We start from the raw sequence: 12,844 nt of genomic DNA, 5'->3' as shown, positions 1-12,844 counted from the left end.
AATACCGCTTTAAGAGAAGTAGACGTGAAGTTTCATGGTTTGTTTTTGGAAGTATGTTCAAGAAACCTTCCACTGGAAGAGATGAACCTCCTTACTTCCAACTATACTTGCTTTAAAGTTGCTTCAGAAATCAGGACTATGTTTTATGCTTCAGACTGACGTTGATCAAAGATAAATAATAAAGTGCACTGTGGTCCCTTTTTCACGGTCTCTTACGCTAAACATTTCAAGATCGCCTTCCTTTCAATTTGTAATTTCCTTTTATCTACTGGATTATCACCTCCTCCTGTCTCAAAAGATCACCGATCAGGGCCGGATTGTGTCAATGAGACGACAGCGTGACGCACTGTATGCCCTCCAACACAGTCTTGTCGAAGGCTAAGCACTTCAGGAAGAGGCTGCTTGCGTCCGAACAGGCCGATCTGTGCCCACGACCCAGGTGGAAACCCAATCAAGGACCAGAGTGTGGATCTTATCGTATCACGAGCAGAAAAGTCACGGAACGAACTCCTGCCAGGCCACCTAATCTCAACCAGAGCTGGGGTGACCTTCCAACCACCAAGGCTGTGGGCAGGGGGGGGGGGGGGGGGACAGACAGATGTCTGCCTCCTCCGCAAACGTCCTCACTTGACCACGGAGGTGACGGGTTACCAACAGCTGGAGAAACTGACTTGAAGAGATGGATTTCACAGAAGGTTTTACTGGACTATCTATTACAGTTACGCTGTGAGCGGTCATTTACGAAGCTAAGTATTACATACACCGAATGCAATTAACGTTGTAAAATAAATATGCCTCTTCATCATTGTTTTAGATCCATTCAATTCAGCACAGAGCCAAAAGACAAAAATTTAAAAAAAGGTCAGGGGACCAGAGTCTGCCTTCCCTCTGCCTTAGATCGTAATAATGAAAACTATGCAGAAGACAAACATATTTAACTCCGGACAAAAAAAAAAAAAAAGCATACAAATAATCCGTTTCACTACCTTGTCAGTTGACTGTATTCATGAACCCTTACCTGGTCCATCACTACCATCAGAAGGGTCCCTTGAGAGCAAGTGAAACTGAGATTTAGACAGCCAGTCTCAAGGGTTGTTGCAGCTTCAACCGCAGCAGAAAAAATATGGTTGCGATTGTTTGACTTTCTGAAGTGTCCTTATGGAACAAATTCAAAACAGAAAAGCACTCAACAAGCTGTCCCATAAAACACCACTCAATTGGTCTAAAAATAAAACCCGGTTTAGTGTTAATATCGATGTGTCTAATCATAATCCATCTTGACACAAGAGAGAGAGATAGATAGATAGATAGATAGATAGATAGATAGATAGATAGATAGATAGATAGATAGATAGATAGATAGATAGATAGATATATCTGCTGTAGATGAAACGACAAAACACGCCAGTAGTCAGACTTATGAGGGCTGAATAAATGTATGAAAAGAAATAGCATCGAGACATTTTTGCAATATAAGTTGCATGGCTGAAATTGAAAAGAGTTTCTGTTTTCTGTTCTAAATCCTCTGTTAAAAAATATTTCTCAATCGCATGCGGAATTTATTCTCAAGAGTTATTTTTGTTTGTTTTGACAGCGTCTTTTGTCTCTTGTCTTTCAGAGGGAAGTGTATGTTTGTTATACGTTTGTTCACTTTTTCCTTGTGTGTTAAACAAATCAGTGCATTCTTAATATCTGTGACTTGTTGGGTATTTATTTATGCAAAAACAACACACTATAATTCAATAAATACTGATATTAACTGCTTGTCTGTCGGACAATGAAAAGTAAACTTTGTAACTTTATTCAAGTAGGGAGAATGGTTGTAACATGGTACCATGTTGGGCCTGATTGCGTTGCATCTCTGCAATGTCAATGCTGAAACAACCTCCTACTCAGCCCTGCATGAAGATTGTAATCAAAACATCCGTCAAACCTCAAATGTAAGAGAAGCCCCGTCACTGGTTCAACTCCTCCATATTACATCGTGTGGCGTAAACATAAGGGATTACAACAAAAGACAAATCCCTCTCATTGCTATGATCACAGAACTGTTATCATTTAAGTTCAGAACAAGCACAGCCTCTGGAACCAGAGAGTCATTGCTATATTTACCTGCTGATGCAGCAAACTCAAACACACTGTGTTTCTGTGTATTTGGGCTTGGGGATGTTTAAGCCTGCATCAGCAGCAAAATTGCAATGGCAAGTGTATACACGCTGCTTTTCACACCGCTGTGACTGAGGGGGATGGGAACGTGGGACTGTTTTAGGTGTTCGAAGGCCGTGGGCCCGTGATTCACCCTCAAACTATGGCTTAACTTTGAGGCGTCCCGCCATGAGACACGCTGTATAACATCTGAAGACAGGGAGTTGTTTTAGGACCCGTGGAACACCATCAGGAGATGTGCTGACAGTTTGAGTGAGCGCACCGGGGAGATCTGCTCAAAAACAAATAAGTGGTTGGAAAATACCTCCGTGCAGACATTTAAATGACTGACTAATCAGTGTCTTGTTTTTTCACCCCCTAAAGTCACGTGTTCGGTAAGGTAAGCTCATCTGGTCATGAGGTCTACTGTACCTCAATTTTTAAGCACATTTTGAAGTGTCGCGAAAAAGAACTAAGAATTAGGTGCGTTTTTATCAACTTGTTTGGAGCAAATAAAGTAGTCCGCGTAGTTTCGTCAGAAGTTGGCGCCATGTTCTATGCATGGCTGTAATCCGCAAGTAAACGGAGTAGAAGATGTAGAGGCTGCGACCCGGAGAACAAAACAAGTCGCCTTGGCTGTCTAACAAATGCACAATGGAAAAAAAGGAGGGGAACTGGTTTCAACTGGGCCAGTTTTAATGGTTCTTTCATGTCAACTGGTATTGGCCATGCTTCATGTTGTCCCGGGACAAAGACTAGCATTAAAATAGGGTCCAGGTTTAAAAATACAGAAGAAAAAAAACACTGATAGTAAAAATGTTTTTAGAGAAATGTTTTCCCTACGTACTATTTTGGTTCAATCTTGAATGTTTTTTTTATTGAGGGGCTGATTATGGTGGTAGACAACATGACTCCAAGTTTAGATGTTTTACTCAGAATGACTCACGTCTGGTCCCTCTGGAGCATGTCCTCTCAGGTTGACGATGTGGACCTCCTGAGGGAGGCCCGTGGTGCCCCGGCTGGCGCAGCCGGACATGACGGTGAAGGTCCTGGACGTGGCCTGCACCGGGTGTCCCGTCCCCACCGGCAGCAGCTCACACGGGCTGCGAGACAACCGCCCTGCGGTGAAGAGAAGAAGAGTGTTGACTTGTTTATGTAAATTGTGTATGAGCTCTGGTGCACATGGTTGTAATGATCTCCTCCTAATAAGAGTCAGTCGTAAGTGGAACTTAAAAATACAAAATGTTAATCTTTCTGCTAAAGTGACTATAATGCCATTCGTACTGAGGTTTTATAAGTAAATCCTCATTGTGAAAAGCAACTAATACCAACACATTTTACTTAAACAAAATAATTCAGCAGATGCACTTTTCCCCAGTCCTCTATAATGTAGGTTTTTCCTCTCGACACAACGTAGCGTCTCTCAGTCTGACCACCTATGAGCTGAGTAACATGAGAGACATATAATCAACACACTGCATTCCAATTTGAATTCTCTTAAGGCAATTAAGTCTTCACTGTTATTCACATAACCTTGGAAATCCTTTTTGTAAGGACAAAACAAATAAATCACTTATTTTATTCTGATGAATACGATGATCATGACTCTAAATAGTAAATCCACTGCCGACATATTATTATTGTTCCCAGTATGGAATTTTGGCCAATAACTACGTCTGTTAAGGTGGAAATCTTTCTCTACTGTGACTGAATAACATTCACATCACAGGTAGACAGATACATTTGTAGCACTTTAAAAGGGAACTAAACATCAACGTCTGTGTACAGGTCTTGGGTAGTGCTGATGTATATGTGAATATAAGCTGTATAAAGACTTTAGTGTCTCTGCACAAAGTCGGACAATTGTCCTCAAGTGATGTCACTTGAGTCAGCCTTGATTGAAAAACAAATGTCTGGTGATGTGGAGTTAGAAAGAAGTGAGCTTACCAGACTGTATCCTACATTAGCTGCTATTGTTATAACACACTCCAACCCGGACTGTCTGCAGTCCTTTTGCATTGTGGGTAATGTAGGCCACAGATTTTGACAAGGAAGAGGAATGCATGGAATAAAAACAGATGATATCTCTGGTTCTGATGCACAAACATAAACACAGGTCTTAACTAAAGTGCTCGGCTGACTGCTTATCATTTTGGCAATCCTACGAGTAATGTCATCGGGTATCAAATCTGATTTGGTCCTAATTGTATCATCAGTGATCTTTATTGGCCATGAAATTCCATAAAAGGGTGAGGTATCATCTGTATTTTGCTCTATAGCAGCCACCACTACAGAAAACAGTAAGTGAGCAAAGCAGCACTCAGCAGGGTGCACGCACACCGACGCTCAGTCAGTCGGGTGTCTATCAGTGTTTTGTCTACCGCACAGTCAGCTGTAATGAACAGTGCGGTGACCTGTGAATGCCTGGGCTCCTTGGCTCACACAAATAATTCACCGATGTTTACAAGAAGGCACTCAACGTGCACATTTGCTCTCACATGATATGGAACTTCCGTTTCAGCCACAAGCTTTCAGGTGGTTAACAGCTCCTTCTTTAGTGTGAGCTTCTTCATGTTCTACGTCTGTATGATGTACTCCACTTACTCACATTCAGGGTGTAACACAAGTATACACCCATCTCACATGAAGCCAGTGTGGCACAGAAACACAGCGCTGAGGTTTGAGTGAGGCACCGAACAGCCCGTTTCCATTAGAGCGTCATGTATACTGCGAGAACGTCAGCGGCCAAGTATTTTTTCTTCACGAAGTCAGACCTCGTGTTTTAGGCCACAGTCCTGTGCCAGCCCAGGCCCCGCTCACATTTCAAACACATCACGCTAAACACGCAAAAGGTTGCCAATAGCAATCAGATGGGACATTTGGAAATGATTAAAGTCTGAGTGAAAGACGGTTAGATAACAATGTTTAATTCTCCCCCGACTGACTCCAAAAACACGGTGCCTCAACAGCGGGGGACAGCTAAGGGGGAGACTTTTTTTTGTTGTTGTTGTTGCTCAGAACACACAGCTATTGTTTTTCTCTCTCCCGTGCGTTCCAATAAGCCTATGGTACTTCGGCATAAAGCCAGAGATTATGTATGGACAGCTCCCTTCTCCTTGTGAGAAAAAAACAAAACAGGCTTTATTGTAACCATATTTGTCTCTTGAGACAAATCCCGAGCCCTTGACAGATGTCTCAACCTGAACTTTGTGCCACCTCTTATTGGGAGCATACATATATAATAAAGCAAGCCATGGGTCTTTTTATGGTGATAAAAGGACAAGGCTTGTTAATGGCAAAAACCTGTGGTGCATCAATATTTCAACCCCCGCTTTAACCCCCTCCCTCCCTTTTCCTCCCAAAGGACCGACGTCAAACCATGTCATCAGGACTCACTCCCACAAACACGTCTGAGGGCACTCCAACTCACTTTTTCCCCTCACACACGGAGAATAACAAACAACTGCCAGACAAAGAAAAACGCAGTTCTTTCTGGGAGACTGCCAACACTTCACAATACGCATTGAGCAATGATCGGATTTTTTTATTTATTTTTTTATGCTTAAAAATACAACAGAAAAGGGTGGCGTGTGGGAGAAAAGAAATGTGCCACATGGATAGAAAAGTAGGACATTCAAAGTTTAGAGTCTAAGAGAGGCAAGTCTGTCTGTGCAATACCTCATAGGCATTTATGACATTATCCAGATATTCATGGTCCCCAGAAGATGATCCCTGATCATGACTACCACTGATGCCAGGTTAACACTGGTCTGCCGATTCTGCTCCTCAGCTGCTATCCGTCTCTCAGTCTGTTTGCGTGTGTGTGTGTGTATCTCCTCGTCACACTCTCCGTTTATACACAACTGAGAAAATATGTGGAATAAGAATGTAATTTATGCAGCAAAATCACAAACATCAGGGTCACGAGACTATTCCTGATAAATACATTGGATGGATTTTGAAATTGAATGGAACGGTAAAGACCGATCAGAAGATCGCTGATCGATATCGACCGATACTGCTTCCAGCAATCGGCCCCAAAAATCCTGATCAAAACCCCCTCGGAGTCACCTTTAAATAGATGTAGCTAACGCTTTTAGCACAAGGTTGTTCACATCCTCAGATACAGAGCAATATTAGTTTATATTTGGAGTCGTGTTATTGGCATCTGAGGAATAAAAGTCTGCAGTTCAGCGCTGGGCAGGTACAGTGAGCCTGTCAGTGCTATTACCCTAAAAAACAGCTGCCTGTTGCATCTGGTAACTACGATCATGAGAGCCGTGAGACTGAACTAACAGGTAAATTGCGGTGCAATTAAACAAAAAAAACATGAAAAGCAATCATATTTTATATATGTATATTTGTGTTTCATCAAATAATCGTTTAGATTCACTTGATGCTTTCAAATTAACCATGCTTCTTTACTTTATTAGATCAGGCCTCCATCACTCATTCAACTGTTCTATCCAGTTCCATCACATATGTTATTACCATCAGCCTACAGCCTCAATGGACAGAAAAAAAAAAGTTTAAAAGGAGAAAAAAATAAAAAATAAATGCTTGCAAGTGTTGGCCGTGCCACAGCTTTGTATCTTCTGTCACCTTGTCTGTCCCTCTGCCTCTCTCTCCCCCCCCCCCCCGCTTCTGTCTCCCCCTCCTCTCCCGCCATGTTTCCTCGGCCATCGATGGAGGACAGAGTTTGTCCTGTCCAGCTGGTACGAGTGCCTTTTAGCCGGCCAGGCCAAACGCCCACAGCGGAGGAATGAGAGACGCTGTTGTTTGGTCTGCCTGAAAAACAAGTCCAGCCAGACACTCTGACTATAACACCAGCACCGCCTTAACCCAACAGATACTGCCAAACGGGACGTTAAATGGGATACTCCAGCTGTAACAGTAATCTCTCAGATTTATTGAACGTCTTCAGAGTCATGAGAGTACCAACTGTCTGAAAGACGAAGGGCAGAGAGTGTAACCCTAACTATATCCTGCAAGGAAATGTGCAAAAACTACAAATCTGTTGTGTCCATCTAGACGCCTTTGTAGCTTGCAGCTCACCACTCCTGGTACCTCAGTTTAAAATATTGTGGTAAACTTACTGGACAACTGTATTGTCGTAAGCTACAGACTAATACCTCCAAACCTCAGCTTGATACATGAAAATGATGAAACGTGATGTATTACCAAAAAGGTGATTGCAGTGCACGTTTTGGGCTTTACGTTCATTTTGCAAACACTGGAATAAAGTGGTGAGGCGCTTCTTTTCCCCAAGATCGGGCAAAATCTGATCTGTGGTTTCCATCGTGGCATAAAGATGAATGATCCGATACCTTCATTATACTGTAGATCAATCTCAACCCAGCCAAGCAAAGCAGACAATCCACAGAAGAACAATTCTACCAATTTCTTTTAATTCATTCTGTTGACAGGCATGGAAGAAAAAAATACATTAACATTAATTTAACTACATTTCTGTAGAGATCTGTGTTTTTTGTTGTTGTTATATTTGCAAAGTTATAAACTTTTACATTATGTCTTTTTAGAGTCTCAGAAATGTTTAAATCTGCTCTTTGAGCTTTGCATGCTGGGATTTGTGACTCAGTTTTAACCGGGGAATGATCTGACACTCTGAACGACTGGGTGCCACCCACCAGCTTGTTCTGCTCAGCGGTACATTTCTAATAGCTGCCATATCAAACAAACAAAGGATCGGATATCGATCGGACTTTATCAAAATATGCTCGTTATCGCCAGCTATTCAGAAACCCCTGCAGATCACCTCGTCTCGTCTGTGCAGGTCCACAATCCCTTAAACCTTAAAGGTCTGTTGTTGAGGGTGAGGACTGACTTTTTTGGGGTCAGCAGACAATGCAGCATTTCAAGAACTCTCAGGTGTAAAACCACATCGAAGTGTAAGAGGAGTTCTGTGGCTTCAGCTGTGAAAGGGACAAGTTGGAGGGAGATTTCTGGGTGGAAAAAAATAACTTTCATCACCCTATCAGTTTCCACTACAGTTTGCCCAAACCACGTTATCTTAATACTTCTTTAACTTACTGGTTACCGTAAACATAGCTAAAGCATATTACACATCCAATAATAGCTGCTTAACGATACTCAGTATCTGGTATAAAAGTAAGTGTTGGATCCCGACACACATTGTAATAAAGACCCAACTGTACAATAATTTCACATTTTACCTGTCTCACTGTGCAACATAGAAGGTAAATGAACTGGAAAATGCCAAAATATTCTAAAGAAACGTTTGTGATGCTTAGAGTCAAACTACAGGTACTGAAGTTAAGGGAAGTGCTGAGACAAGCTCTCAGTTTGAAGCACTGAATAAAGTTTCTCTTGGTGGTTCACCCCAGCACAGTTCATGACCTGTGTGACTCATTGTGCACAAGACGTAGAGGACATGGACATGAAAGACTTGTGACTGACACCTTAAAGTACCTCTTGTCCTCCCAACCACCCAAAGTTAAACGTTTATTTCTTCAGTTGTGCCTTTTTTTTTTGGGGGGGGGGGGGGGGGGGGGGGATCTGCACTGAATATACACGGACTGAGTCTAAGAGCAACACTGGATTTGGCATTACAAGACCACGTGCACCAGGAATATATTTTCTGTAACAAGATATTATCGTCTTTTAATTATTTACATTGCCTAAAATGCACGCAGGCTTGGCTGTGATCGTGTTGGAGGTAAGACAGGAAGTGAACGTAGTAAATCCCAAATGAAAGAGGGAGCATTGTATAAATACTCACTCTTGATATATTTAAACAATGAGAGATCCAGACGGTGATGTCACTACTTCACATTCTTTGGCAGCCTCCTTTTAAACTATCACCTCTTTTATTAATTTAAGTGCTGATATTTCTTTCAGTTATGTTGTAATCCAGTCTATTCCAACATGTGCCAAAAGGACGGGGAAATACTTGTATTTCATTTTGTTGTACTTCCAGTGAATATGTAGACTGATGTCCTATTAACACACATTGTCTATTAATCACGTGGTTTCTGTGATCACTCCACCAACTTAATGGGTGGAACACAAACAATTTCACTGAGAAGATGAACATAAAAATGGAGGGAAAAAACTGAAGAATGCATGTACTGTCATCAACATCATATATTAAAATGATTAGATAAAATAAGAAAATATTTGTTCATATTTGTCTGAAAATATTAGATAAATATGGACGTTTCTGTGCAAATTGTCCGCAGTGCAAATATTGTGTAGTTTAGAAAACTAACATTACAACTTGGAAAGCAGTGTTTTCTTTTCTCTGCTTAAACATTATGGTTAAAACTCTGGTATCAATATGCATTATTTATATAAAAGTATCATCATTTGATCTATAAAATGTTGTAAAATACAGCAGAATGCCAATCACAGTTTCCTAAAGCCCAAGGTGATGCCTTCAAATGACTAGTTCTGCCCGACTAACAGTCCTAAAAACTAAAAATATTCAGTTTACTATCACATTAGACAGAGAAAAACATTGAATTGTCACAATTAAGAAGCTGGAACTGGTGGATATTTAGCATATTTTGCTTAAAATATTATAATAAAAAACTAACCAATTACCAAAATACTTTAAAAATGAATGAATCATTTCAGATTTAGACAAAATAATTCATCTTTTATTATGTATAATCCAAGCTTCTGCCAGTTTCAAAGCTCTACTCGATTTGGAAATGTAAAAAGTATTTAAATCTTTAAATTTTAAATTGAAAGATGACTAAAGTAGGACCCTTTCTGTTAGATGAATGTATCAATGCAGTGCTCTCCTATCTCACTGGAGATAAACACTTTGTTGCCTTCCACCCTGCGACGCTGAGCCAAGACTCGGGCACAGGAAGTGATGTCAGCCTGTGTGCCAGTTAGGGACAAATCTGATATTCCCACAAAGCCATTTCCGTAGATAAACAAACAGAACCTCCCGTGTGTGTGTGTGTGTGTGTGTGCGCACATACACACCCTCACATGTTGCGTTCCCAGTATTAGCATGCAAGCTAATCGTGTTTCTCCAGATTCATAAGAAAGTGAAAGCAGTGCAGATTACCTCGCACATGTCAACAGATAACACAAAGTTATAATTTCCTATTGGAAAAAGAGCACAATAATGAAACCGACTACCTTTTCCAATAATGCAACGATATAATAAGGCCAATTTAATGAAAGCAGCACAAAGGGGCCTCTTTGTTTCTATACATCTCCTCCCGATACCTGAGATAAGTTCCCATATGAACCACAGGATTAAATGTATCCTCTGGTCTCCTTTCTGTTTTACTGCAGGGCATGATTCCCATGGACTATGCAAACCAGTTTAGGGAACGTAATATACGGCCTGCTTTTGTTTTCCTAAGGGGCTTTGGACTAAAAGAATCGCTGGCTCTGCAGTGTTGACATGAGCGCAGCCCACTCACCCCTGAACCTTGAGCCACTACTACAGGAAGTGAGTAAAGCCCTTTCATAAGGGCAGTGTAGGTTCATTTCATTGGGCTGCCTCTGAAGAGGATTTATCTCTTGAAGGCATAAGAGGAGGAAGCTGGAACGGGATGAAGGGAGGAGGGAAAGGGGTGAGCCTGAACTCCTCTGGGGAAGTCGTAAACTCACCCATCAAAGTGTGGAATCTGAAGTTGCATATCCTGCAAACCTGTCTGGAACTCAATAACACCCGAGCACGCTCTATTGGTCATCGGCCGCAATCTCGTCGGCCGGCGTGCAACTGACAAAAACACGAGTTTAAATGGATTCCTTTGTATTTATATGGGAAATGTGGAGCAAACGTAAAGTATGGATATGAAGATTTTTCTTCAGTTTGTAAGTATATTAACCGGTGTTCATACAATACATTACATCCATCAGTGGAGGGACCGGATGCAAAGGAAAACAAAGTGCCATTAACAATGCATTGCACTAATAATAATAATAATAATAATAATAATAATTCAGGAAAAATATGAATGCTCTTTCCTGCATTGATATACGTACATGTTTATCAATGTAGTAAATTATTAATAATGTGGTTATCGAACCTTCCATGATGATTATAGTTTCCAAAAACAAGACGAAGCATCTACAACCATGCTTATTGGTTTATCTGTAATTGATCTAAAACAATAAATTAAACTATTCCGTTTGCTAAAGCTACAGTAGTTGATATGTTACATGCAATGAAAGGCAGTTAAAACACTCTCCTGTTACTGACAGTTAGCCTTGTTACTATGCATCCGCCCTGACAGATGAAGTGGGCACCTGTTGGTAAACCATCACCATTAGTTGGGAAAAAAAAAAAAAAACCTGACCAATTACGAGCGGCATAAGAAGCCCCAGGCGAGCACGGCAGATGGAAGCGGGTACATTTCCCTCTACCTCTAAATGTAGACATAAATCAGAGGGCTCTGAAGAGATGGATGACAAGACTAATTCCCAGAGGAACACAGGAGCCACTGTGTAAAGTGAGACAGCTGAGCATGTGTGCATACGACTAAAGACTTTACTGGCTGTGCTGTCACTGTATGTCTTTACTGATGGGTGCTGACATGTGCTGTCTGGACCGATAATATCAAAGAACGAAAAAAAAGTTGTCAGGAAACAAGAACTGCTCGCGTCTCTCAAAAGCAGTAAATGGTTAAGTAGTCGAGTATCCATGTTCAGTATCAGTCAACTAAAACTGTACAGTTTGGAGTGTAACGCTAAGAATGTAAAACGTGAAAACAACTACTCTGCAAAACAAAATACCCCCCCTTCCCCCCCTAGGTCAAAACCGTTAGCTCTGTTAACACTGTTACCGTGGTTAGCGCTGTTCACTCTGTTAGCACAGTTAGCTTCTAGCCACCGGCTCAAACATCTCTGTGTTCAGAACCGCCTGTATGTGTTGTAGCTGCTCTGGTAGTGGACCCGTCACACATTGCATTAAATCGACGGATGCAATGCGGTGTTGACGTACCATAAGTGGACCGCATCGGCCATCAGCTCATCAGTACTTATAGCGGTACTGAAAGTACCCGAGCAGAAGTGCCTCCCCGGGTTAAACGGGGAGAAGGAGAGAAATGGAGGGCATCTCCCTCATCAATCATGGATGCCTGCAAAAGCCATGTTCTCAGACAGCAGCTCGGTGGGGGGGTGGGGGGGTTCGGGAGCACCCACTTCATCTGCATTCACGAAGATTCAAACCCAGTCGGGGATGCAGGGAGGTGTGACCTCGAGTCGCTTGTGTTGTCCAACTTCATACCAGCCTCATTCCATTTGTGTCGGATCGTCTACCTCGCCAGCAACCCTCAACGTGCAGTATTTAATATGAGTGATGGAAAGTTAGTATATTTGGACAGGTGGGGGTGAAAGGCTAGCTGGAAGCTTGACGGACGCTTGTCCAGTTATTGTCTAAAGTCTGGAAATTCCAAAAACCACAGAACGGAAAGACGTTTGAAATACATGTTGTAGAGCCTCCACAACACTGTAAATCACAATGCACTCACGTATGCAAAAAGAGCCAGATTTAGCCATTTCTGTTGGAATTTAACATCCAAGAGGGCGTGTGGAAAGGATTTCGCTAAATCAATAACGCCAAGTGCATTTAATGTGTTGATTTTTTTTCCCTTTTTAAAACATTAATCAAATAAAAACCACAAAAAGAAGTCCTTCCTGTGATCCTGTGATATCTTACAAAAACATCATCACTCAGATGCGATAACGG

At 41.6% G+C, this 12,844-nt stretch overlaps 1 protein-coding gene across 1 annotated transcript in view; it reads right to left on the bottom strand.

Annotated features, from left to right (window-relative positions):
* Positions 1-12,844, bottom strand: part of tgfbr3 (transforming growth factor, beta receptor III) — a 58,260-nt gene that overhangs the window by 37,091 nt on the left and 8,325 nt on the right. Inside the window, exon 3 of the mRNA XM_076079249.1 lies at positions 3,092-3,264. Coding sequence (XP_075935364.1) covers positions 3,092-3,264 — 173 coding nt within the window. The remainder of the gene's footprint in view (positions 1-3,091; positions 3,265-12,844) is intronic.

This window comes from Anarhichas minor, unplaced genomic scaffold (assembly GCF_050575085.1).
Source record: "Anarhichas minor isolate MPS153535 unplaced genomic scaffold, ASM5057508v1 ptg000071l, whole genome shotgun sequence".
Lineage (NCBI taxonomy): Eukaryota > Metazoa > Chordata > Actinopteri > Perciformes > Anarhichadidae > Anarhichas > Anarhichas minor.
This window is presented reverse-complemented; position numbering and strand designations above follow the sequence as displayed.